At 37.7% G+C, this 25239-nt stretch overlaps 1 protein-coding gene across 30 annotated transcripts in view; it reads right to left on the bottom strand.

Moving 5' to 3' along the window:
• LOC103044542 (inter-alpha-trypsin inhibitor heavy chain H3) overlaps positions 1-25239 on the bottom strand; it is a 97548-nt gene that overhangs the window by 51867 nt on the left and 20442 nt on the right. For 20 of the 30 annotated variants that reach the window (XM_049471505.1, XM_049471508.1, XM_049471512.1 and 17 more), the window contains exons 4-13: positions 11490-11652; positions 9612-9722; positions 8935-9063; positions 7923-8039; positions 7625-7793; positions 5654-5764; positions 5114-5295; positions 3987-4166; positions 2727-2854; positions 755-903 (exon numbers count right to left, since the gene is read on the bottom strand). In XM_049471505.1, the coding sequence (XP_049327462.1) occupies positions 755-903; positions 2727-2854; positions 3987-4166; positions 5114-5295; positions 5654-5764; positions 7625-7793; positions 7923-8039; positions 8935-9063; positions 9612-9722; positions 11490-11652 (1439 nt within the window). Of the gene's footprint in view, positions 1-754; positions 904-2726; positions 2855-3986; positions 4167-5113; positions 5296-5653; positions 5765-7624; positions 7794-7922; positions 8040-8934; positions 9064-9611; positions 9723-11489; positions 11653-18153; positions 18663-20101; positions 20178-22130; positions 22280-23532; positions 23702-23996; positions 24102-24241; positions 24284-25239 lie in introns of those variants that run through there. The other 10 variants (XM_022682550.2, XM_022682553.2, XM_049471522.1 and 7 more) reach the window with 2 other exon arrangements.

Below are 25239 nucleotides of genomic sequence, written 5' to 3'. Positions count from 1 at the left end.
ATTTCCTGTTAAACTAATATAATTTATGCCCTGGCGTCCACATGTGTGGACATCACTTTTTGGGTTGTCTAGACCACAACACTAAATTTAGCTCTACAAAGGCCTGTTGTTCTCTTATGGGGCCATTATACTGCCACCTAGTGGTGGCAGAAGAGAATAACATGTTACAGTTTCGATTTTGAAACTCCACCCTCTTTGACTAGGTCTGCCTAACAACAGAGCAATCTATATTCTGATTGGCTCAACGAGAGTACATTATAATATACAGCCGATGAATTGGCAAGCGTGAGAAATACCATGTGTGGTGTGTGAGCGTGGGAACTCGCTGAGGTGCGTATGTCACACGCTTAAAGCGTGAGACTTGAGAACACTGTGCTATGGTGTTGCTGAGTCGTCGCTGATCTCAGGTGTATCTCAGGTGGTTGCTGTGGTCTAGCTATGTGGTTTACAGTATCGATTGGTGTTTGGTGCTATGGTGTTGAGAGATGGTTGCGTTGCTGCAGTGTTGCTAAGTGATTGCTATGCAGTATTTTCAGCATTCCGAGTGGTTGCTGGGGTGTCGCCAAGTGGTTGCTGGGGTATCTATGCTATGTGGTTGATTGGATGTTACTAGTGTATTTGTATCATTGTAGCATAAGAAGGGTTCACAAACTGTTGCACCCCATTCAAACCCAAATCACACAATCTTATGGTCTAAAGATCTAAAACTGTCCAAAACTAAACTAAAAACACAGAACTGGCGTTTCCTCCTTACTCTCTTCAGGTTTGTGGGCGATCTGTGTGTCTGATTTCTGGGGTTTGGTGACCACCATAGACGTCAGTGGAGTCACAAAACTGTACTGAAGAGAGAGATCCAGAGCTTCTTTCTTGGCTTTTTCTTTTTCTTCCCCTGTAAGAGTCAATCTGAGACACAAAAATACAGAGATTATCTTATATTAACTTGTAGATCAGAATGTCATTCTAAAGTTGACTTATTACATGCAATGCAGTTAGGACCACAATGATCTATGCACAAAAGGCATGTATTCTCTTAAAGGTACACTAGGTAGGATTTCCTTGATTTTTGATCTTTTTAAAGAAGTAAAATTACAGTTTGAAACTCACTGCAGTGCTGCATTGAGGTGTAATAGGAGGAATAGCGGTGCTCTCGTGTCTGTGCCGGAGCTCCTCTGAGCTCAAACCAGACTCTGTAAGTTTTCCTAGGTGGTCGTGACCGACGCTCACGGGAACTGCGACCTGCTTTCCAGCACTGCCACCTGCTTTCACACCTGTATGTAGTTCTAACAGTTCTACAAGGACTACAAAAACCCGCTATTTGGAGTTGGTTAATTCTTTACAGAAGCTAACTAGTAGTGATGGGCACAGCAGCTCTTTTAGATGAACTGATTCATTAGAATCAGTTCCCTAAAAAGATTCGTTCAAAAGATTCGTTCATTGTGCTGAGAAGCTCCAGTGAGTTCAGATAAAGATAGATAAAGACAGATTATAAGTAAATCAGTGGATATTTCTGTTTTGTAAGGAGCTTAAAATGTTAATAAGAGAGTTAAAAGGTTATTAAAACATCCAGAGTGTAAATATGTGATATATAAGTTGAGTTAAAGTGTTTGTTTTAACTGCTAAAGCTGTAGGCTTGCAGGCGGAAGCTAGCAACGATTAGCATTTGCGGTTAGCATTAGCGATCAGGTTAAATGTGTAAATATATCATGTTAAGTGTAAAATATGGCTGTTTGTAAGCTTAGCTTGCAGTAAATTGTCCCAAACTGAAATATACATTTTAGTCTGGGGCTTGTAAAAGCTGATTTTACTGAAACTGTGTTTTTGTTTTAATATTATTTCATGCTGTGCTTGTTTGGTGGTGAGGGCTAAAAATGCTACTCTGTAAACACGCTGTTTTAGCAGTTGTAGAGACAGAAGAAATGTCTTGTTTCAGTCGTGATTACAATAAAGTAAACCTTTCATGCTAAAAGAGACAAATTGATGATGATTGTAATTACTTTGTTTGCTTTTTACTTTCTTTGAGTGTAACGTGGAATGAACCAATTAGCGTGTCACTTGCTACTCTAACCCTTTAAGAGACAGGGTAACTCTTAACTCTGACTTTGGCGGATTGCTATTTTAACAGTGCAACGTTAAAATACGTGTGTACTTGTGCATAACAAGCGGGGGTGTATGTACGTTGGGGATGCACCTGTGTTTACAATTCACTGCCAAGATAGCAATGAACGTCTGACTGTTGACGTCTGTTTAAAGTGGCGCTCTGAGCTGAGTGGGAGGCTTGGATGAAAAGCGCGAGACTTAATTTAATTTAAATTAAATTACATTCATTAAAACAATAATTTAAATAACAGGTGTGCCGAATTTTGACTCGCCAGCAGAATCCGACTCCTCTCAGCGTGCTCACGCGTTTGGTAAACATGCGGCCAGTTTAAGAAGCTCATGACCAGTTACAGAGCTGCTGGGATTATCATCAGTTATTTACATTTATAACTTATAACTGTTTATTAATGCTCTAGTGTTACAGTTTCAGTTTTTGCTGCGAAGGCATAGCTACCTTATATTTTCTTTGTAACTGGTTTTTATGAAATTACATTCAACAACACCTTTTTAAAGGATAACCTATTTTTTTAGTGTAATATTATGATATAATTTGTCCTTTAAAACTATAAACTCACTATTACTTGGACATACCGTACAAAAAAGTAAATATCACTCCAGATGGCACTCACTCTTTTTTCAGTAGCTGTTTGACTTTAAGGTAAGCCCAGACTCGCCGGGTAAAGTTTTCATGTTGAGGCTCAACATCAGGTAGAGCTTTTAGAGACACATCCTCCTCATACGTCACTTTATTACTTCTCTAAAAAAAAAAAAAAAAAAAAAAAAACATCCACGTCACACACACACACACAATAGGGCCAATCAAATATCAGACAACATGGAAATGGCATGGTGGCTGGAATAGTATCTCTTTGTTAGGTGTCTAGGTGGTTGCTATGCTATCTTAGCTTGTTTATATGGTGTTGCTAACTAGTTAGCATTGGTGTTATTGTTGGTGCTAGTTGGGTGCTGTAGCGTTGCTGAGAAGTAACTACGATATCTGGGGTGGTTGCTATTGTGTTATTGTGTTTTCTGGGGTTGCTGCTTAATGCTGCTAAGTGGTTGATGTGATACCCCATGTGTTTGATTTGGATATTACTTGTTTATTAGCATCATTGTGACAGAATAAATATGCAATTTTTTTTTGCTTGCCATTCTTTTTGTAAAAATAAATCTGTTAAAAATAACATCTGTTGTTTTGCAAAGTACATTATAACATAAAACTGTATTTAAGCCACATTTATTTAAACCTACTGTGTGGTTGCTATGGTGTTACTAAGTGCTAAGTGATGGTTTCTGTGGTATCTCAGGTAGTTGGGTGTTGATGTTGATATTGGATGAAAGACTAATTCGGTTGATGCAAGGTGGTTGCTATGGTGTTGCTAGGTTGTTACTATGTGGTTACTGTAGCATCGTATGGTATGTGGTTGCTGTGTTGTTACGAGCTTGCTAGATTATGTTTCTCTACAGCAGAATTAAAAACATGTCTGCTATAAAAGCTGCTATGGTGTTGCTGGATGGTTGCTATGGTGTAGATAAGTGGTTGCTATGGTGTTTCTATTTGATTCAGGTAGTTGATATGGTGTGACCAAAGGTTACCAAGTTGCAATACTGGTGCTAAGAGGTTCATAGCTAAGGTGGTTACTCTGGGATTCTAGGTGGTTGCTAGGGTGCTGTCCCTGCACCCTACATAACAGACAATGATTGTTCTAAACAAAAAATTGTCGAATAATCGTGCCAGCTTATCGACCAATAATTCATTGCAGCCCCTAGTCAGATGGTTGCTGTGGTACCCTGTGTGGTTGCTTGGGTGTAACTAGTGTAATTCTATCAACGTGAATCTTTGAAAATGATCTTTAAATATCAGATTATTTAGACAGAGATGGTCTTACCGAAAATGCAACGACCTCCACTTTGAAACTCTCCAGGCTGTTGTTTGTGATTTCTCCGGCGACTATGATCTCAGAGCCGTTGTAGTACATACTGTAAGCAGTCTCGGTGAGGTTCGACGCTCCCTCATAGAGGAGCTCAAGGTCGGATAAGAGAGGGGTGGCGACCTCCTTATAGAAACCCTGGAGAACATGAAGGCAGCACTAAATCAAACGCCACCGACCCAGAACAGCACTGAAATATGGCTTTTAACACGTGATAACACACTCCCTCTCGTGTTCTATTGCTTTTATACAACAGTTTTTTTTTACAAAATGAGTAAAGAAAATAAATCAAAGAACTTGATTATGAATGAATACGCTTTAATATGGACTGTGCCTTCCGCCAAAAAAGTAGTTCCAAAACAACTGTAACAGAACTGAAACTTAACTACAAAACGGTGTATGGTTCATACAGACTAACACCACGAAAGTTAGCTTGAAAGCAAAATTGGGAATAAGCGAAGATGGTAACGTTAGAAGCGTGAAATAACCCTAAAAGGTTATTGGAGCATTTCTGCCTGTTTTGCTGGGTGGTTAGGTTAGCGTAGCTTGCTTTAGCTCAGCATTAACTTAGCTTAGCCTAGCCTGGCTGGTTAAGTTAGCGTTCTGGCTGTCAGACGGCATTAGCCGAGCGATTTTCCTTCCCTTTTTCCACAAAAGACAAGTCAGCGCTGCGGACGAGCGTGCCGTGGTTGAGGGCTAGCCTGTGCTAAGCTAACGCTGCTGCTGGTGCCGGTGGAGGTGATGATTTAAAACTGTACTGTGTATATAAATACGCTGTTACTCTGCAACGTGTCGGCGGAGTGATACAGGTTTAGAGTGAGAAGGCCGTGATGTTATCACAAATATCATCACGGCTAGAACACTTCCCAACCAATCAGATTATGAGGTCTGAACTAACTGTTGTATAATTCTCTGTATGTCCTGTACATATGCAGTATTAACAATAAAACTACCTGACTTGATTTGACTTGACTTCACTGAGCTCCAGAGAGCGACCCATCTTTTGTTTAATGATTTGGCTGGGTGACTGAATACTTTTAGTTTAGTATAGTTTATATGACTCGTCCTGTACTATTTATTCCTACCTGTAGTTGGTCAGAAGCGTCCGAGTCCTCGTAGATCCTGCGAGCGAGTCCACTGTTCTCCAGAGCCATCTTCTCCAGGAAATCATAGTTAACATCAAATCCAAAGCCCAGAGAGTACAGAGGAAACTTCCCCCCGATGGCCTCTTTCACATTGACTCGAATCCTGGCTGGATCGCTTTCGCCTGTGGGAGGAGGCAGCAAATCAGCATTATATTAATAGAGTGGTCAGGAATTGCTGATTATCTATTTTAACAATTTTACATAGTACAATGTAAAATATGTGTAGATACAGTGGTGCTTTAAAATAGAGGAATCTAAACCTTCATCAGATTTTCACACAGAGGCTTAAAACAGATAAGAACCAAATAAAAAAAAAAAAAAGCACAAAATTGGTCGATTTTGTGTTCTGGATCGATTTCTGCTTGTTTTACGGGAAAAACTATTGAACTTTTGCTCAAGTTTAATCCTGATGTGATGACATGAGTCAACATATAACATGTGGTGCTGCCCTGGGGGAGGAGGGTGTTTGTGTTTTTGTACCTTCATTCGGGGCTCCATCAGTCAACAGAATGAGGATGGAGGCGGAGCCTTCTCGTTGGTGTTTGTTGAGCATCTCCACCCCCTTCAGAACTGCAGAATTTATGTCAGTGGCTGCGAGAGAAAAGTCAACTCTTGAAACGTTATTTATTAATTAAACAGAATATTGATTCTCCTTTAACCCAATAATGATGCAACGCTTGATGTGCACTGATTAATAATCCTACACAATATTTATTTATTTATCAAATTCAGCCAGGGCTCATCATCTTCTTATGTTTTTGTTGATCAAACTCAGAATCAGAAGTGATAAATATATTATATTGAGTTCAGAGGGAAACTGCATTGTAATCAGTTACTACATCATTCAAGGACATTTTAACGCCAGTCCAGACTATGGCCCAATCCCATTTCACCCCTTGTCCCAATTCCTGTACACACTTCACACTAAGGGCTGTGAGAAATATATATAATATATACACTACTCACAAAAAGTTAGGGATATTCAGCTTTAGGGTGAAATTTCAGGACGAGCCTAAAATTCATTTAAACCTTTACAGGTGAACTTAATGTGACCTACTCTAAGCTTTTGAATGCAAATGTCCAACTGTTAAATGGTTCAGTACTTTTTGCACAAGTTGCTGTTCTCTAACGAGGAGCTTAACGGCAAAATTCACAACAGGTGTTTGATCCTCGAATGGACCAATAAATGTCATGGTTCAATTAGAGCTGGTGTTTAAACAGCTGTCCTCATCATGCTGTTCACATTTTGACATCATGAGACCAAGACGACACCTAACAATAGATCAACAGTACCTTGCTATTGCGATGCTTCAAACGGGACGTTCTCAGACCGAAGTGGCCCCTGAGCTTAGAGTGTCACAGAGTGTCATCAGCAGGTTGCAACAGAGATACAGAGAGACTGGAAGAGTCACAGAAAGGCGTAGAAGTGGACGTCCTTTGGCCACATCCCAGGCTGATGACCGCTACATTGTGAACAATGCCCTGAGAAACCGGATGATGAATGCCACTCAACTCCAGGCACGTTTAAGGGAGGTGAGAGGCACTCAAGTGTCACGTCAGACCATTCGAAACCGTTTACATCAGCATGGTCTGCGTGCTAGACGACCTGCAAGGGTACCTGACCACACCACCAGGCACAGGCATCATCGTCTTGCATGGGCAAGGGAGCATTTACGCTGGACGAGTGACCAGTGGGCCTCAGTGCTATTCTCTGATGAAAGTCGATTCACGTTGAGCAGAAATGATGGCCGGCAACGATGTTGGAGACGTCAAGGAGAGCGCTATGCATCAGCCACTGTTGTTACCAGACAAGCTTTTGGAGGTGGCGGTGTTACAGTGTGGGCAGGTGTGTCCAGTCGGTACAGAACTGCCCTACACTTTGTGAATGGTACAGTGACAAGCCCGTACTACCTGAATAACATCATTAATCCAGTGATTGTGCCCCTACATGAACAACACAGGCCTGATTTCATCTTCATGGACGACAACGCTCCAGCTCATCGAGGTCGCATCATCAGGGAACGTCTGTTGGAGACTGGTGTACCTCAAATGGAATGGCCTGCACTTCCATTTCTGCACCATCACCCCCGCTTTCTGAAGATATACTAAAAAATACGCCCTAAAGATAAAACAGTAAATAGCTCCTAGTCAATCTGAAATATTTCAAGAACTTTAAAATTATCCCCAAAAATTTTATGATAAAACTGGCACTCATCAGGACCCCCCTAGGAGTTTCCTCTGTTGTACAGGATAAATTGAGCACAGAGTATTTTGGTTTGTTTAACACTTTTAAGTTACTACATGATTCCTTATGTGTTCCTTCATAGTCCAAACAACTTCACTATTCATTTTTTTATTCAAGGAAAAAATACAAAATTAAAATATTAAATTAGAAGGTTTGTCCAAACTTGAATATTTGCTCCCAAAATAACAATTTTCTAACAGTCTTACCTCCTCTAGCCTGAATGGTTTTCACAAACTGCTTCGCTAAATTCACGTTGCTGCTGGTGGCCTGGATCAGCTCGGGTTTCCAGACGTCGACCCTACTGTCAAACAGGATCAGCCCAAAGTGGTCATCACTATCGAGGTCTCCCAAAATTTGATCCAATGCACTCCGGGTCTAATATAAACAGTAACAGAGTTTATTACCCATAATAGTCCATAAGGAACTGTGTCAGCTCTTACTTTCCTACAAACTGAAGGAAATGGAAGTAAACACATAAAGGTATATTTATTATATTTGGCGCACCTGCTGGATTTTCCTGCCGTGCATGGAGCCGCTCCGGTCGATGATGAAGATCACATTTTTTGGAATTCGCACCAAATTAGCGGGAGCAAAGAAGTGCACAAAATAGTCATTCATTATCTGTTGGAGAAGAGAGAACAGATCAGAAAATTATGCTTCTTCTTACATTTTAGATGCATGGTTATTTCAGCCATTATCCGTTCTCTAAAAACTTTAATTTCAGCATTTTCATTGGTACATTGGAATTTCATCTTAAAATGTTTACAATAAAACACAAAAAACAACTTTTAATGTACCAAGTGTATTCAAAAAGTGAAGTACAGTATATCTATTACTGTATATGCAAATAGTTGCAAAAATACTATGAGTATTGAGTAATGTTCTAATCCAGATTATGAGAAGCAAGAACTACTCAACTAAGTAGAGTAAAAATGACATTTCAAGAACTTTTAAGAAAGTATCCTCAAGTGCAGTCATCGCAAAGTCCATCAAAAAACAGACCACTTAAAAATGATGAGTTTCTTTGATTTTACCAAATTGAAAACCTTGGAATATAATCAATAGGAAGATGGATGATCACAAGCCATCAAACCACCAAACTGAACTGCTTGAATTTTTGCACCAGGAGTAAAGCAGCATAAAGTTATCCAAAAGCAGTGTGTAAGACTGGTGGAGGAGAACATGATGCCAAGACGCATTAAAACAGGGCTATTCCACTGAATATTGAAATTCTTAAAACTTTATGAATATGAACTTGTTTTCTTTGCATTATTTTGCATTATCTGAAAGCTCTGCATCTTTTTTCAGCCATTTCTTATTTTTCTGCAAATAAATGCTCTAAATGACATTATTTTTATTTGGAATTTGGGAAAAATGTTGTCTGTAGTTTATAGAATAAAACAACAAAATATACCTATAAATAGCAAAATCAGAGAAACTGATTCAGAAACTGAAGTGGTCTCGTCATTTTTTCCAGAGCCGTATTATAAAGGTAAATAATATTGTAAATAATTACCTGTATGTCTCCGTTGGGGTTTGTTCTCTCCACATCATACGTTATGATTAAATCTCCGTCCAGTCCATCTGCTGTGCATCTCAAACACTTGGTCTGCTGATCACTGGTGGGGTAGAAGTGTATCCATGCCTAGAATAAGATTTCAGATAAAAAGGGCTTCTCCATTTTCACGTATCATCTGGTTAATCTCTGCCGCTATTTAAACGACACAGGCACAAGGCATGAAAATAGACTGTTCGTATAGCTTCGCAGGGTGTACGATAGAGCCCATAGACTTAATGTTAGTGTATTAATGGTAGTGTATCAATGGTAGTGTATTAAAGGTAGTGTATCAATGGTAGTGTATCAATGGTAGTGTATTAATGGTAGTGTATTATTGGTAGTGTATTAATGGTAGTGTATTAATGGTAGTGTATTAATGGTAGTGTATTAAAGGTAGTGTATCAATGGTAGTGTATCAATGGTAGTGTATTAATGGTAGTGTATTATTGGTAGTGTATTAATGGTAGTGTATTAATGGTAGTGTATCAATGGTAGTGTATCAATGGTAGTGTATTATTGGTAGTGTATTAATGGTAGTGTATTAATGGTAGTGTGTTAATGGTAGTGTGTTAATGGTAGTGTAATAATGGTAATGTATCAATGGTAGTGTATTACTGGTAGCGTATAATTCTCACCTCTTTGCCAGATCGTGTTGTGGTCACAGCATTGGCCAGTTCATCAGTGTATAGATCTCCTTTCACCTCCAGGAAGGAAATGTCTGGATTCTCTTTAATGTAGACGTCAATCTAAAAGAGGTGCAGAACAAGAGAATCGACCCAATTCACCCAAAATGACCCAAATAAGCGTGTTCAAACAGAGGACAGTTCAAACTACCATGTTAATGTGGAGTTAACTTAAGAAATAACTTAGACTTTATATATATAGAGTTACATTCTGTAACCTGCTGAACTAATGTATGCAATTGCAACAATTTATTTCTTTGCACATTTTAAATTAGATTTTATATAACCTGTATAATTCTTTATGTTTGACCAAAGCAAAGCCTCTGTCTTGTAGTCCTTCTGGGATCCATCTATCAAATGTATTAGCAATATTTACACACATTTTTGTGGGATATTCAACACAATTCCATACTCGTTATCATATTTCACTAAATGTATTTTCACCTGATTTATTTTGGTTACTTGCCAGGGAATATTACAGTTTGCTTTTAGTTAAATGCTAGTAATTCCGTAACTCAGAGTAGGAAAGTGTTATTTTAGTTTTGTTTGGTTTTTTTTTGCGCTGTCCAGTTTGATTCTCTCAGTTTGGTGCTTGTGAACACAATATATTTAAGAATGTGTGATTTTTTTAATAGCTATTTTTTAAATGAAGCTCTTATACATTTTAATCATGCCTGGTATTATTAAACATTCTGAAAGCTACAAATCCCACATCCCCTAGATATAAAGTGTGATCAGCAGGTAAATGCACACCAGTTAAACATTGCTGTTTGTTTTGGTGACTATTTGGTCAGTGTGTTTGAGCTCAAAGTCCTCCTCTTTTTTTTAACTGGATGTTAAAAGCATCTAAAAGGTTTAGATAATTTTTTTCTATGCTGTATTTCTGTATATATCCTTCTCAGTAACATGAGTATGTGAGGATATTTAAAGGGTATTATAATTGTCTTTGCACACCTCCACTCCTCACCTCGGACATTGTGTTGAATGCACCATTAATCAATTGTTAATGAAATTAAGTCTGAATTCTGGCCAAAGAGCAGTTTACACCTCTTGCTTGAAGACATCTACTGAGGTCTACTCATCATTTTAAATGCTGAATCTGAAATGTATCTTGTTCAATGAATGGTCTCAGTGTGAGTACAATGGTCTTAGTAAAGAAATGTTAAATATAACTTAATGGAGCATTTAATTGAACTTAATTAAAATTGAGTCTGGTACTGAACAGTAATCTTTGTTGGTTTTATAGGTAACTGGGGTGGATTTTTATTGGCTGGTGGTGTTTTTCCTCCATAGACAAATTCTAACCATTTGTTTCATAGCTCTGAATTACTGGGGAAAGCATAAAACACTGATGTGTTATTTGCACAAATAACACAAGAATTAACTGCCATGCTGTTCCTTGCGCTGTTATTTAGCTCCTATCTGATGAGACGGTGTCGCTGCCCGGCTTCAGCTTTGCCTATGGGCGGTCCCGAGCCGAGGTGGGCGGGCCACGAATACTAATTCACGGATTGATGTAGACACGGTGCTATTCCTGATCGACTTGTTTTTTTCTGAATATTTGCTTTTACTACCTGCTGCAGACAATGAAGGTTGATGAACATTTTAATGTGCAGCATCATAAACAACTCAGAGATCCACTGTATTTCACAAAGAACAAGAAAAAGTGGATTTTAGTGGAAGGCAAGGAGTATCTTTGCTTCTAGGGAGGGATAGGACGGGCACTTTGGGCTGCTGTAGCCTTTTCACACAGCAATAGCACCTACTTTTTTGATACACCTTTATGTGGTATGGGTATGAAATAAAACTTGATAATTCTGATTACTGTACCTTAAAATCTGCTACAGGCTGCATGGGCTGAGTGTGGATCAGTAGGTCGTATTTTCCGTGGCGTCGCTGCAGCAGCTCCTCATAGGTGAGTTCAAAGGTGACTTTACTGAGAGCCGCGACCGTCACTGAGGTTTTAAACTCCTCCAGAGTCCGACCCACTGAACTGAGACACAACACACATTAACAGCCACCAGTGATGATGATAATGATGATTACATTCAGTCTTCATACAAAATTAGACTATTATAATAGTAACAGCTAGGGGTGGGCAATATTATATCGTATACAATATATCGTGACACAGAAATATCATGATATTAAAAATCCATATCGTGATAATAGGGCTGTTCTGTCTTAAAAATAGTCTATTATTTACTGTGAAGCTTTAGGTGTATTTATTGTATAATTGTTTTAGTTTGCAGTTTATATGCATGCACTAAATATTCTGCAATATTGTTTGCTGCATTATATTATTTTATGCTGTATTATTTATTTTGCCACATTATGATTATTCTGTTATACTATTATACTTTATTCCTGAAATGAATGAATTATTTTAGTTTTCCTTAGTATTTCGCCAAGTATATCGTTATCGCAAAAATACCCTGAAATATCGTGATATTATTTTACAGCCATATCGCCCACCCCTAGTAACAGCCCCTTGTTTCTATTCCGGCTTCTCATCGCTCAAAGCCTATTATGAAGATGATCCGTGATCATCAGAGAATCAAGAGAACTCCTGTTTTCCAAACATTCAACTAAGCTTCTTTAATATATTTACATTGTTCTGTACGTAAAATACATTCATTTTCAATAAACATATATGCAGCTGAAACACTAGTGTAAGAGCCAAATAAGAGTTATTTTATTTGAAGAATAATTTAGTTAAAAATGTTAAAATATATTGAAATTTGTTTATTAGGCATTTATAATGATTGCATTTTCGAAAAAAAAACCTTGAAGAACATTTCTGTTATTTTATTGGCTTCCATCAGTAACATGTGATTTCCACTGCATGTACGTGAGTAGCCAGATTGCTGTTAGATACGTTGGAAGCAACACAGTTTTTCTGACCGAGCTGTATGAGTCCAGTCTAATGTTTGCCTTTGTTTTTTATAAATAAACCTTCGAAAAAAAGATTTGGACTCTCTCGCGTTTTTTCAAATACTGGTTGTTAGACTGTCAGGCAAAAGGTGGTAAAAAAGGAGTTGCAAGAAACGGAGTGCCACTACAACTGGGGAGCCTAGTGCATTCCAAATTTAACATTAATAGAACATTATAGTGATTATGGCTTTTAGACAAGTGTGTTTTTTTGGGGGGTAGTGCACTATAGGACTCCCCTTACATTACTTTTACACCTTCATTAGTTTTAAAACCAGTACTTTTACACTTTTGCTTAAAGAGTTAAAATCTTGAGTTGATATGTCAGGTAGGGAGCACAAGAAAAGTAGAAGTACAAGAAAACAAAACAAGCAAACACTAGCTAAAAAAACTAAAGAATCACGGCGATCGAGATAGAAACTGCAAAAGCCAAGAAACATGTAACCTGACTGACGATAAGACGTACAAGACGTACAAGAACCAGTTGACAGGAAACACCTGGGATGGGTAACAAGGGGGCGAGGCTACAAATCAACACCGATTAACACACTAAAGACACAACGGGCCATTTGCAGAGGAAAAACACAAAACGGAGTCGGAAAAAAAGGAAGAAAGATCAAAAGAAACGCTGAGTAGAAGAGCTAGCAAGCTAGATTTAATATCCTGTAAGGTAACAAAGTGAACAGGGGGGGTTTTATACAAGGTAGTCCAGGTGTGAGCAATCAGAAGCTCGGTGAGTGTGAGTGCAGTATTATTACATAATAATAATAATAATACATTTTATTTTTATAGCGCTTTTCAGGATACTCAAAGACGCTTTACATTGCATAAAAAAAAACACAATATGAAAATACATAGTAAAATAATCAACATCATCATCATCATCATCAACATCATCAATACCATACAATAGAAATCAAATAGAGCAAAACAATCAATGCATGAAAGATAGAAAATTAAAAATTTAATTTAATGAGTTAAAAACAGATGAAGAAAAAGGGAGGAGAGGAGAGGAAAAAAGAAGAGGCACACAGAAATGTTGCATTATGCGTTGAAAGCAGATCTGAAAAGGTGAGTTTTGAGGAGAGATTTAAAAGTGGGAAGATCAGAGCAGTCGCGATGTGTTTTGGGAGAGAGTTCCACAGGGAGGGGGCAGCTATGGAAAACGCTCTGTCGCCCCAGGTCCGGTACATGATCATGGAAGTCATGTGAGTGAGCACGCTGGGATATAGAGTACTTTAAATGGAGGACTTCAATATCTACAGGAGCATTTTAAACACTAGTATCGTTACTTCTAACTACAGAGTAATGAATGTGATACTTCTGAAACTTTTGGTTTTGAGGTTGTACCTGACCACTCCGGCACTTTCTCCTCGAGCGACTGCTTCACTGTACTGCTGCTGAGCTGCTTCCTTCTCCTTCACCACTCCATCATACGTCTTCCCCTCTATAGTCCTGAAGAGATAGATGTGTGTTTAAAGAGTAAATACAGGCATATAAACGTAATGGATTTGAGTTAACCAAGTTAATGATCAGATTTACTCACATTCTGAATTTGCTGATGAAGGCATTCTTGGGAATCTTGACCTCAAAATGGATTTCCTTGGAATCTGTGTGTCGATTTTTTACCCGGCTGGTGATGACCGTGATGGCGTAGCGGCTGGTGACGGTGGAGTTGATGTGGAAGCTGCTGATTTCAACATTTTCCTGTGGTGAAGAAAAGAGCAACATACAAACTTTGATAACACTGATGTTTCTGATCTTTTAGTGAGGTTGGATTGCGTATTTTTGTTTTTTAACGGATAAAACAAATCAAACAAATAAAACAATGTAAAACATCCCAACACATCCCAGTGAACTAACGGCCCCAATATTGAAAGAAACAGTGCTGCCACTATGAACGCAAGATTGCTGGTTCGAATCCCAGTCATGCCGCTTGCCATCAGCTGCAGAAGGCCTGAGAGAGTACAGCTGCCCATGCTCTCTCTCTTCCCCTCATCACTCCTAGGGTGATGTTGATCAGCACAAGGCTGCGTCTGTGAGCTGATGTATCAGAACCGATTCACTGTGCTTTCCTCCAAGCGTTAGCGCTGTGATGCTACTCAGCAATGCTACATCAGCAGTTCAAAAAGAGGCGGAGCCTGACTTTACATGTATCGGAGGAGGCATGTGCTAGTTTTCACCCTACTGGTGTTGGGGCATCACTAGTGATAGGGGGATATACAGCTGAGTTAGAGCTGAATGGGTGGGACATTTGGTCTAGCTAAATTGGAAAAAAAATGCATGGGGGTGGTAGTGTCATTGTTCCAGAATGATACATGCCATGTCAATGTGAGATTGGCATATATCAACGTTGTCTAGTAAAAAATAATGTACAGTCTCCAAAATAGTGATATTATAGGAAAAAGCAAAAATAGTCTTAAGTTCGCATGGAAGTCAATGTAAAATAAATCTTTAATTTTAGAGATTTTAGAGCATTTAATTTGGTCAATTCTTCCAGAATTATTTTCACAGTGTAAAAAGAAATCAAAGGGATTAAATGGTGGTAAAAAAAAAAGACAAAAATGGAGATACATTTAATACATTGGTTTTCATATGTTTTTTGTCACATTAGTATTGTACACCTTTATAATAAGGATTTCAGGATTTTCTAAATTTTCCAGTTTTTCATCTTATACTTCAACCTACATTTGTTACATCATCAGATTTGTTACAAATGGAAAAATTAGAGACTATTAATTTTTTCTAAAACTTTTCGTAATTTTTTCCTGAAAATATTGCAATATTTGTATTAAATATAAAAACCCATTTGTTTCCCAGGGTTCCCGCGGGGCCTTAAAAAATCTTAAAATTGATAATTAAGGTCTTAAATTGTCTTAAATTTACTGTAATTTTGCTGTAGGTATTACATTTTTTAGATGGTGTGTTTACTGCCAGTGGGAAAGCACATACTAACATTAGCGAGAAACTAAGGTTAGCTATTAACATTAGCAGCGTGCTAGCTAACGTTACTGTGGAGAGAACTAAGATTAGCGGTGAGCTAGTTAACATTACTGTGGCAAAAACTAAAGTTAGCTTAGAGCTAGCTAACATTAACAGCAAGCTAGCTAACATTACTGAGGAGAGAACTAAGGTAAGCAGAGCTATTAACATTAGCAGCGAGCTAGCCAACGTTGCTGAGGAGAGAACTAAGGTTAGCAGAGATATTAACATTAGCGGTGAGCTAGCTAACATTACTGTGGAGAAAACTAAAGTTAGCTTAGAGCTAGCTAACATTAACAGCAAGCTAGATAACATTAGCTGCGAGCTAGCTAACGTTACTGTGCAGAGAACTAAGATGAGTGTAGAGCTAGCTAACATTAGCGGTGAGCTAGCTAACATTACTGTGGAGAAAACTAAAGTTAGCTTAGAGCTAGCTAACATTAACAGCGAGCTAGATAACATTAGCTGTGAGCTAGCTTACGTTACTGAGGAGAGAACTAAGGTTAGCAGTGATATTAACATTAGCAGCGTGCTAGATAACGTTACTGTGGAGAGAACTAAGATTAGTGTAGAACTAGCTAACATTAGCGGTGAGCTAGCTAACATTACTAAGCTAACATTAAGTTAGCTTAGTGCTAGCTAACATTAAAAGCAAGCTAGATAACATTAGCTGCGAGCTAGTTTACGTTACTGAGGAGAGAACTAAGTTAGTAGAGATTTTAACATTAGCGGCGAGCTAGCTAACGTTACTGTGGAGAGAACTAAGATTAGTGTAGTGCTAGCTAACATTAGCGGTGAGCTAGATAACATTACTGTGGAGAAAACTAAAGTTAGCTTAGTGCTAGCTAACATTAACAGCAAGCTAGCTAACGTTACTGTGGAGAGAACTAAGGTTAGCAGAGATATTACCATTAGCAGCGTTCTAGCTAACGTTATTTTGGAGAGAACTAAGATTAGTGTAGAGCTAGCTAACATTAGCGGTGAGCTAGCTAACATTACTGTGGAGAGAACTAAAGTTAGCTTAGAGCTAGCTAACATTAACAGCAAGCTAGCTAACATTAACAGCAAGCTAGCTAACGTTACTGTGGAGAGAGAACTAAGGTTAGCGGAGTTAACATTAGCAGAGAGCTAGATAACATACTAATGTTAGCAGCGAGTTAGCTACGTTACCGTGGAGAAAACTAAGGTTAGCGGAGAGCTCGCTAACATTAGCAGTGAGCTAGCTAACATGCTAACATGTTCTCCATCACAATGGAACAAAATTGAAAAAAAAAAAAAAACATAAATGGGAAATGTTAAGTTTTAATGTTCAATATAAAAAAAATATTATCTACTTAAATGTTATAACTACATTTTTTGGGCCTTAAATTATATTTATTAAGGTCCTAAAAGGTCTTAAAAACATTAAATTTGACTTTTAAAATAGAACAAGAACCCTGTTTGCTATATAAAGAAATATATATATTTTCTATAATCAAATTCAGCACCAAACAGCCAGATAACTGAACTGATAAACGATACTCTGCCAATTCCGACACAGAATTTCCTCAGTATTCACAGACACAGCCACAGTAAAGCTCACCTGGCCTCTGAACGTACCTGTACGGGCGGGGCCGTGGTAAAACACACAAATAAGAGCCCCAGTAGAGCGGCGCTGACCGTGGCTCCACTCATGATGACCCACGCTGGACTGAAGTCTGAACACACACTGAGGCTTTTAAATAAACCCTGCAGGCTCTGCTATTGGTCACCACAGATAAACCCCCCGACAACAGCCCTGCAGTCATTAACCCCTTACCCTAAAACTGCTGTAAACATCAACTGAGATGCAGAAAACAAGTATAAAGCTCTTAAAAATGATAAGTTTCTTTAATTTTACTAAATTAAAAACCTCTGGAATATAATCAAGAGGAAGATGGATGATCACAAACCATCAAACCAAACTGAACTGCTTACATTTTTGCACCAGGAGTAAAGCAGCATAAAGTTATCCAAAATCAGTGTGTAAGACTGGTGGAGGAGAACATGCCAAGATGCATTAAAAAACTGTGATTAAAAACCAGGGTTATTCCACCAAATATTGATTTCTGAACTCTTAAAACTTTATGAATATAAACTTGTTTTCTTTGCATTATTTGAGGTCTGAAAGCTCTGCATCTTTTTTGTTATTTCAGACATTTGTCCTTTTTTCTGCAAATAAATGCTATATTTTTATTTGGAATTTGGGAGAAATGTTGTCTGTAGTTTATAGAATAAAACAACAATGTTAATTTTACTCAAACATAAACCTATAAATAGCAAAATCAGAGAAACTGATTCAGAAACTAAAGTGCTCTCTTCATTTTTTCTAGAGCTGCATATATATATTTATATATTAGGCATACTCTGCAGAATCTGTGCCATTTTTGTCCCCAGGAAATTACATGTATATTTGTGCACATTAAATAACTTTAAAATACATTTTATCATTAAGCATGTACACGTGTCTTGTACATTGACCTAAACATACCAGTATTTTGAGTGCTGTTGCTGAATCCAGAGTGTTTTTTTTAAATAAATAAATAAATAAATAAACATAAAATGTGTAGCACAGTTTGGTTTTATTTGTTATTTGACAGTACAAATCAACTCCATCTTGAAACATTTGAGCAGCAGTACACTTTAAGCAGTAAGCTTTAATTGTAGTTAATTTTTTTTTAATGTATGAAATAAAATAATCATCTAAAAAGGACCACAGTGTCATTATGTACAGTATTTGTTAAAGTGGCTTAAAAGTGCACAAATAATATTGCATTTTATTATATTGTATAGCTATACAATATTGTTAACAATCCATTTATATCTATAATGGCTATAGCTATAATTGGTCATATATGGTTAATGTGATAGCTTCGGATTGCTATGACCAGTCCATAAATTATAGACACTTAAAGCCAGAAATCAGTGCTTTAAAAAATCATCGTTAACATTAAAAGCTACAGTCGTGACACGGTGAAGTTAGAGATGTTTCCCCCAAGGATGATCTGGTATGGTACAAGCCAGCATCCCAGAGCTGGAGCTGGAGAGCGGCGGTAGTCATTAGCGGAGCTCCTGCAATAAAGAAACACATTCAGATTAAATACACCAGTTATATGTCAATCATAAGGAGAGATTAAAGCAGCAGTGTCTGAAATTTCTGTTAAATTAAAAGCAGTAGTATTCCTGATTTGTGAGGGTTTAAAATATTAAAACTAGAAAGGGAAAGTTTATGAACAAACTTTAAGTTGGCTTAAAAAAATAAGCTAATAATATTGAAAAGTTTAAATGGTTGTTGACTAAATACTAAAGTCTGAAAACCTTTCACTAAATGCTAAAGTACAAAAATGTTTGGCAACATGCCAAAGTTCAAAAACTTCTCGCTAAAAGCTAATGTCCAAAAATGTTTGGCTAAATGCTAAAGCTTAAAAACATTTGGCTAAATGCTAAAGCTCAAAAACATTTGGCTAAATACTGAAGCCCAAAAACATTTGGCTAAATGCTAAAGCTCAAAACATTTGGCTAAATACTGAAGCCCAAAAACATTTGGCTAAATGCTGAAGCTCAAAAACATTTGGCTAAATGCTAAAGCTCAAAACATTTGGCTAAATGCTGAAGGCCAAAAACATTTGGCTAAAAGCTAAAGTACAAAAATGTTTGGCTAAATGCTGAAGCCCAAAAACATTTGGCTAAATGCTAAAGCTCAAAAGCATTTGGCTAAATGCTAAAGCCCAAAAACATTTGGCTAAATGCTGAAGCTCAAAAACATTTGGCTAAATGCTAAAGCTCAAAAACATTTGGCTAAATGCTGAAGGCCAAAAACATTTGGCTAAAAGCTAAAGTACAAAAATGTTTGGCAACATGCTGAAGTTCAAAAACTTCTTGCTAAAAGCTAATGTCCAAAAAAGTTTGGCTAAAATGTTGAAGTTCAAAAATGTTTGGCTAACAGCTAAATGCTTAAGTCTTAAAACATCTGGCTAAAAGCTAAAGTACAAAAACTTTTGGCTAAACTATGGCTAATAGAGCAGTGTATAAAAACTTGGGATACATGGTTGCTATGAAATCCCAGGTCGTTGCTAAGTGGGTGCTTTGCTGTTGCTATGGTTTACCAAGTGGTTGGTAAGGTGTTGTTAAGTTGTTGCTATGGAACTCCAGGTGCTTCCTATGGTTTTGCTAAGGTATTGCTTGGCGGTTGATATCATATCTGTAGTGGTTGCTAAATTGATTCTTGTCAGTTGCTAAATAATCCAAGTGGTTGCTAAGGTGTTGATAATTGGTTAATTGCTTAGTTGCTAAGCAGTTGTCATCAAATTTAAAGCGGTTAGATAAGCTAATGTCTTGTTAAGGGGTTGCAATCATATCAATTTTTTTTACATTGCCCTGAATTAAAATTACTCTTCCACCTGCTCTGTGCAATTACACACTCTCACCAGAGAGGACGCTAAATCCCCAAATCCTTCAAACTCACAGACTGACACTTTAAGCAGTGTATAGTTGTGTATAGTTGTGTTTACCAGGTTGCCTTCACTTCTACGTTGTTGATCTTGATCATTGATCCAGGCAGTTCCTCATACTGAAGATTCTTTTTTCCTTAAAAACAGAGAAATATAAATATGATTACAGAGCAGTGAAAAAAACTCATATCATCAACTGATATAACTAATTTAACTGAATGGGTCCTATTATACACCCTGCGCTATCATGAACCCTGTCAATAGTCTATTTTCAAGGATTCAAGGAGATTTTATTGTCATTCGCATCACATGTGGTACATGAGGTGGAACGAAATTGTGTTCTCACGATCCAGTTTACACCCAAAGAGCTGTTATTAATAGATATATAGATAAAAAAGAGTACAATAAAAATAGAATATACAAAATAGATGGTGTCAGTGCAGTGTGTTCTTAAGTGGAGTTTAAGAGTCTTACAGCTTCCGGAATGAAGCTGTTTCTGAGTCTGGTTATTTTGCACTTGTCTCCGCAGCCTCCGGCCTGAGGGGAGTGGGACAAAAAGTGCGTGTGCTGGGTGGGTGGGATCCTTCCTGATGCAGGTGGCCCTTTTCCTGCATCTGGAGGTGTAAATGTCCGTACTCACAGAATCATTTTATTATCTAAATCAGTGGTTCCCAATATATAGGGTAAGCAAAATTCGCCGCGCTGCGCTGCGCTCTCTCTGTCTCTCTCTCTCTCTCTGGCACGTGCGCGGGCGCTCTCTCCGGCAGCGCGGAGCTGAATTCAGCGCGAGGCTGAATATAATAATATAATAATATAAGAATATAAAACTCAGTTTAGTTAAATAAATGAAAATGAGTGAGGGCCTGTAAAGTTAATCAATTATTGTCCAATATTTGGACAGGTTGAGGTTTTGGTGAGCTGTTTTACTGATTTGAAACTGAAACTGAAACTGATATTATTCTTTTTTTTTTATATAAATTATTTTTTATTCATTTTAAATAGTTGTATTATTTTATTGATCTAATTATTTTTTTCTTCATAAGATAAAAATTCCTTATGTTTTATGTATCAATTTTTCCTTTTTTACGTGTTTATTTTATTCATCTATAGTAAATTTCAGTTTTTATTTGTCATTTCTAACCCCCTCACCCCAACCCAATTATACACTTACATCTTTTACATTTTGGGGGGGGGGGGGGGGGGTATGTTGGGTCACCAAAGCTTACAATGGTAAAAATATGGGTCCCTGAAGAAAAAGGTTGGGAACCACTGATCTAAATCATAATAGTGTCAGCAACAAATGCTTATTTATACACTGGTATCTAGTGTAGTTTTGGTTTCGATTTATCTATTTATTTTCATTGCTTAAAAAAAACAACGAAATATCATTTAGCAATTTCTCGCTTGACAGCAGCAATTAAACAGACAGAGATCTGTATAAATACCAGTATCAATATAAAGTGCAATGTGCAATATGCAAGTACAGCTTACACCATGGACCTACATAATGAAGAGGGGGAAAATGCTTTTGGATAAAAAGTGGATAAAAACTGTTTTTGAGTCTGTTTTGTTTTTTGTTTTGATTGTCCTGTATCTTTTTCCAGAGGGCAGTGGGGAGAACAGGTGATGTCCCTGGTGTTTGGGGTCCTTTGAGATACAGCTGGCCTTCCTCTGAAGTTGGCCAGTATAAATATCTCTAATGTTTAGTAGCGTCTTGCCAAAGATGCACTCTGCTGCCTTCACTACCCGTTGCAGGGCCTTCGTGTTCTCTTGAGTGCAGCTGTTAAACCACACTGTGCAGCAGTAGATCAGGAGGCTCTCTATCGCTGATTGTTAGAAATTGATCAGCAATTGTTGAGAAAGGTCAGAGTGCTTTAACTTCCTCATGCCTGGATCAGACTAAACGATTTTAGCCCGATTTTGACCCGATTTTGTCTGTGCCGACAAATTGCGTGCGTCGGATCCGTATTCCAGCCATTTATACTACTGTCCCACGACTGTTTCCTTCGTTTATCTTATCGAAAATGACCAGAAACCATTGTTCCACCCTAGAAAATCAATATGGAGAAATGTTCTTCTGTCTTCTTACCAAAAATGCCCTCAGCGTTGGCGTTGTTCGGTTGCTGCTGAACAGCAGGCCACAGAAACCACTCTCCATCTTTCTTATGGCGGAAGAAGACAACACGCACGGTTCCCATGGTTACGTCCAATTCATTGTCACTTAGGATCAAAGACACGCTGTGGACATAAAGAAATGAACAGCATGAATGTTAAACCTGTTCAACCTGTTCATCCTTTAGGAAAATGCTTTCAGTGGGCGGCACTGTTGCAACTGAGTACTGTCTACTAGTTTTTTTAAGAGTGTGAGGTGTGTAGCGTGTATATATAGATAAAAGTGTGAAAGTTGTGTTTTTCTGTATATGATTAAGGGTAGGAATCAAAGGGCATCTCACAATACGATACGATAACGATTAAGGGCTGCAGCAATCGATTATTTTAGTAATCGAGTACTATACTGAAAAATCGATTCGATTAATCGAGTAAATGGATAAAACAAAAAAATAAGAGATTTAATAAAATATGAAAATTGACTTAATAATGAATGATCAATTGGTTTAATTTTTAAATTCACAACATACATTTCCACGTTGCAAAAACAAACATAAATAAATTAACACAAAATAGACATAAATACCACAAGTAATAGTTTAATAATTAATAATTTAATAAATTAAGCTAAATTATTTCAGCTTTATGTTGTGCATCTTAACTAACTTTAACATGTATTTATTCATAAACTCCACAGCACTGTCGTTATGTTAATAAGGTACATTAATGTTAATCTCATTGATTTATTATAAGTTAAATTTATTAGCCAGCCTGCTTCCTCTACCCGCTTCCTGTGCATGGGTGACGTAACGCTAAGCGTTGTTTCACATTTAAAGTCCACGCTAAAAATATTAAATCCATCATTTTTTTTAATCGAGCAACTCGAATTACTCGAGTAATCGTTTCACCCCTATAACGATGATATAGCAATATCATCATTTATCACAAGACAATTCGATAATATAGAAAATATAGTTTTTTTTTTAACAATTTTCTTGGAGTAGCGCAAAATAAACTCCTGTTTTTTTATTATTTTTTAATGATAATGGACTAAAACTAAAAACAAAAGGATTTTCCTAATTGTGTCCATTTTCACCCGATAAAAAAAAAAAACTTGAACAATTCAAGTCGTAATTATGACCTCCAAACTCGTAAGTAGGAATTTCCGAGGATCGGAATGTATAGGTAATGTATCACAAACAAAATCGATACAATATATCACAATATCGATATTTTATCCCATCTCTAGGACTGCGTTTAGGAGTGTGTTTATGAATAATATAAAAAAACATTATATATGAATGAATTTTGAGCAGTGCTGGCAGCAGGTGTAATTGCAGTGGTGTATTTTGGCACAGTGATGTACTCCACTGGTGGCGTACCTGTCTGCCCCATGCTTGGTGGACGTCTGTCCCCACGCAAAAATCTCCGTATTCAGGTCATAAGTGTACCGGATGTAGACGGAGCTGAGATTGAGCTGGTGTTTGGTACCGTAATGGATAATGATGCGTTTGAAGCCGGTTAGTGTGAGTTTTCCATTCATAGAGAAATCTGTAGACAGAGAGAAGGTCAATAATCAGTCAGAAGCCAATGTATTATGTATTTAATTATCAGTAAATAATCAATCAGCCAATGATCTCACAGAATTAGACGAGGTAAATGTCATGTAAACCCAAATCCATGTCAAACAATATGAATAAACAGAATAAAGATTATTTCAATTCTTTGTTTTCAGTGTTTTAAGCTAGGGAACAGCTGTCAAATCTGTTACAGACTGTGACTTTTCTACTAAAATACAGGTCTAAGCAGAAACTGGTGGAAAAACGAATGTGTTTCAAACCCTCACCTGAAGGCGGGTCCTTTAGTAGGCGGAGTTTGGGATTTGGAGGCAGGTCGTAACACAGTGGCTTAGGCTGACTGTTATCAGAGATCAGGAACCTCGCACCGACCACTGAGAGAGAGAGAGAGAGAGAGAGAGAGAGAGAGAGAGAGAGAGAGAGAGAAAACAGAACGAGAGACATAAAGCTAAAGGATCAGGATCTGTAGAGCGTTTTATTGGATGAATATAATTACGATTATTATTCAGCCTACCTGAAGGAAGAGTTCTTAGACGTGGCTTTCTATGTCTTCTTGCTATTAAAACAGCGCAGAAACAGTTAATAAAGAACATGCTGAGAACTCCTGAGTTAAATGGACTTTTACTGTAGTAAAACATGATAAAGAATACTAACCTTTGTTGAACAGCCCACCTCTGCTCTCCTGCAGCTTTCCAAGACCCAGTAATAAAAGTAGCTTTTTGCCCAGACTTTTTATAATGGCTTCTTCAGGGCATATTTTGCCCCAATAAATAGTTATTTTACACCGTTATCCAGACTCAAAGTAGCTCCACACCTCATTGGTAGAATCCGGAGAAGCATTTAGAACTTTAAAAGCAGAAGAAGCATATTAAAAACCACTGATTACAACCCGCAACGCTAGTTTCAGCTCTGATCGCCGCCATTACTGTACTGATAATGACATAGACATATATATATATATATATATACACATAGACTCCACATAGCCTGCCTACTGGCGTAGATCCCGCACCCAACGCATTAATTTACAATGGGGAAGGTGTTTAATACACTTATAATAATCACAACTCTACAAATATGTGCTGCTTTCATGCTGAAATACTTTATATTACGCACTACGACAGAAGGCAGGATATACGGAATCTATGTACTGTATACATGTCCATGTTGTTATCAGTACAGTGATGGCAGCGCTCGGAGCTGAAGCTAGCGCTATGGGATGTAAACAGTGGGTTTTAGCAAGCTTATTGTGCACTTTTAAAGTTATTAATGCCTCTCATTTTAAATGTCAGAGCTTTCCGGATTCTACCAATGATGTGTGGAGCTACTTTGAGCCTGAATAATGTTGTAAAAAGCAATTTATCAGGGCAAATCATGCCCCGAAGCGACCGTTGTAAAGAGTGCCGCTGGGCAAAAAGCACAAAATTTCTGGATCTCAGAACGCTGTGGGAGAATGGAGGTGCGCTATTCAACAAAGGTAAATACTTTTTATCATGTTTTACTACAACAAAA

This window comes from Astyanax mexicanus, chromosome 24 (genome assembly GCF_023375975.1).
Source record: "Astyanax mexicanus isolate ESR-SI-001 chromosome 24, AstMex3_surface, whole genome shotgun sequence".
Classification (NCBI taxonomy): Eukaryota; Metazoa; Chordata; class Actinopteri; order Characiformes; family Acestrorhamphidae; genus Astyanax; species Astyanax mexicanus.
The sequence above is the reverse complement of the archived record's forward strand: the minus strand, read 5'-3'. Positions and strand labels throughout refer to the sequence as shown.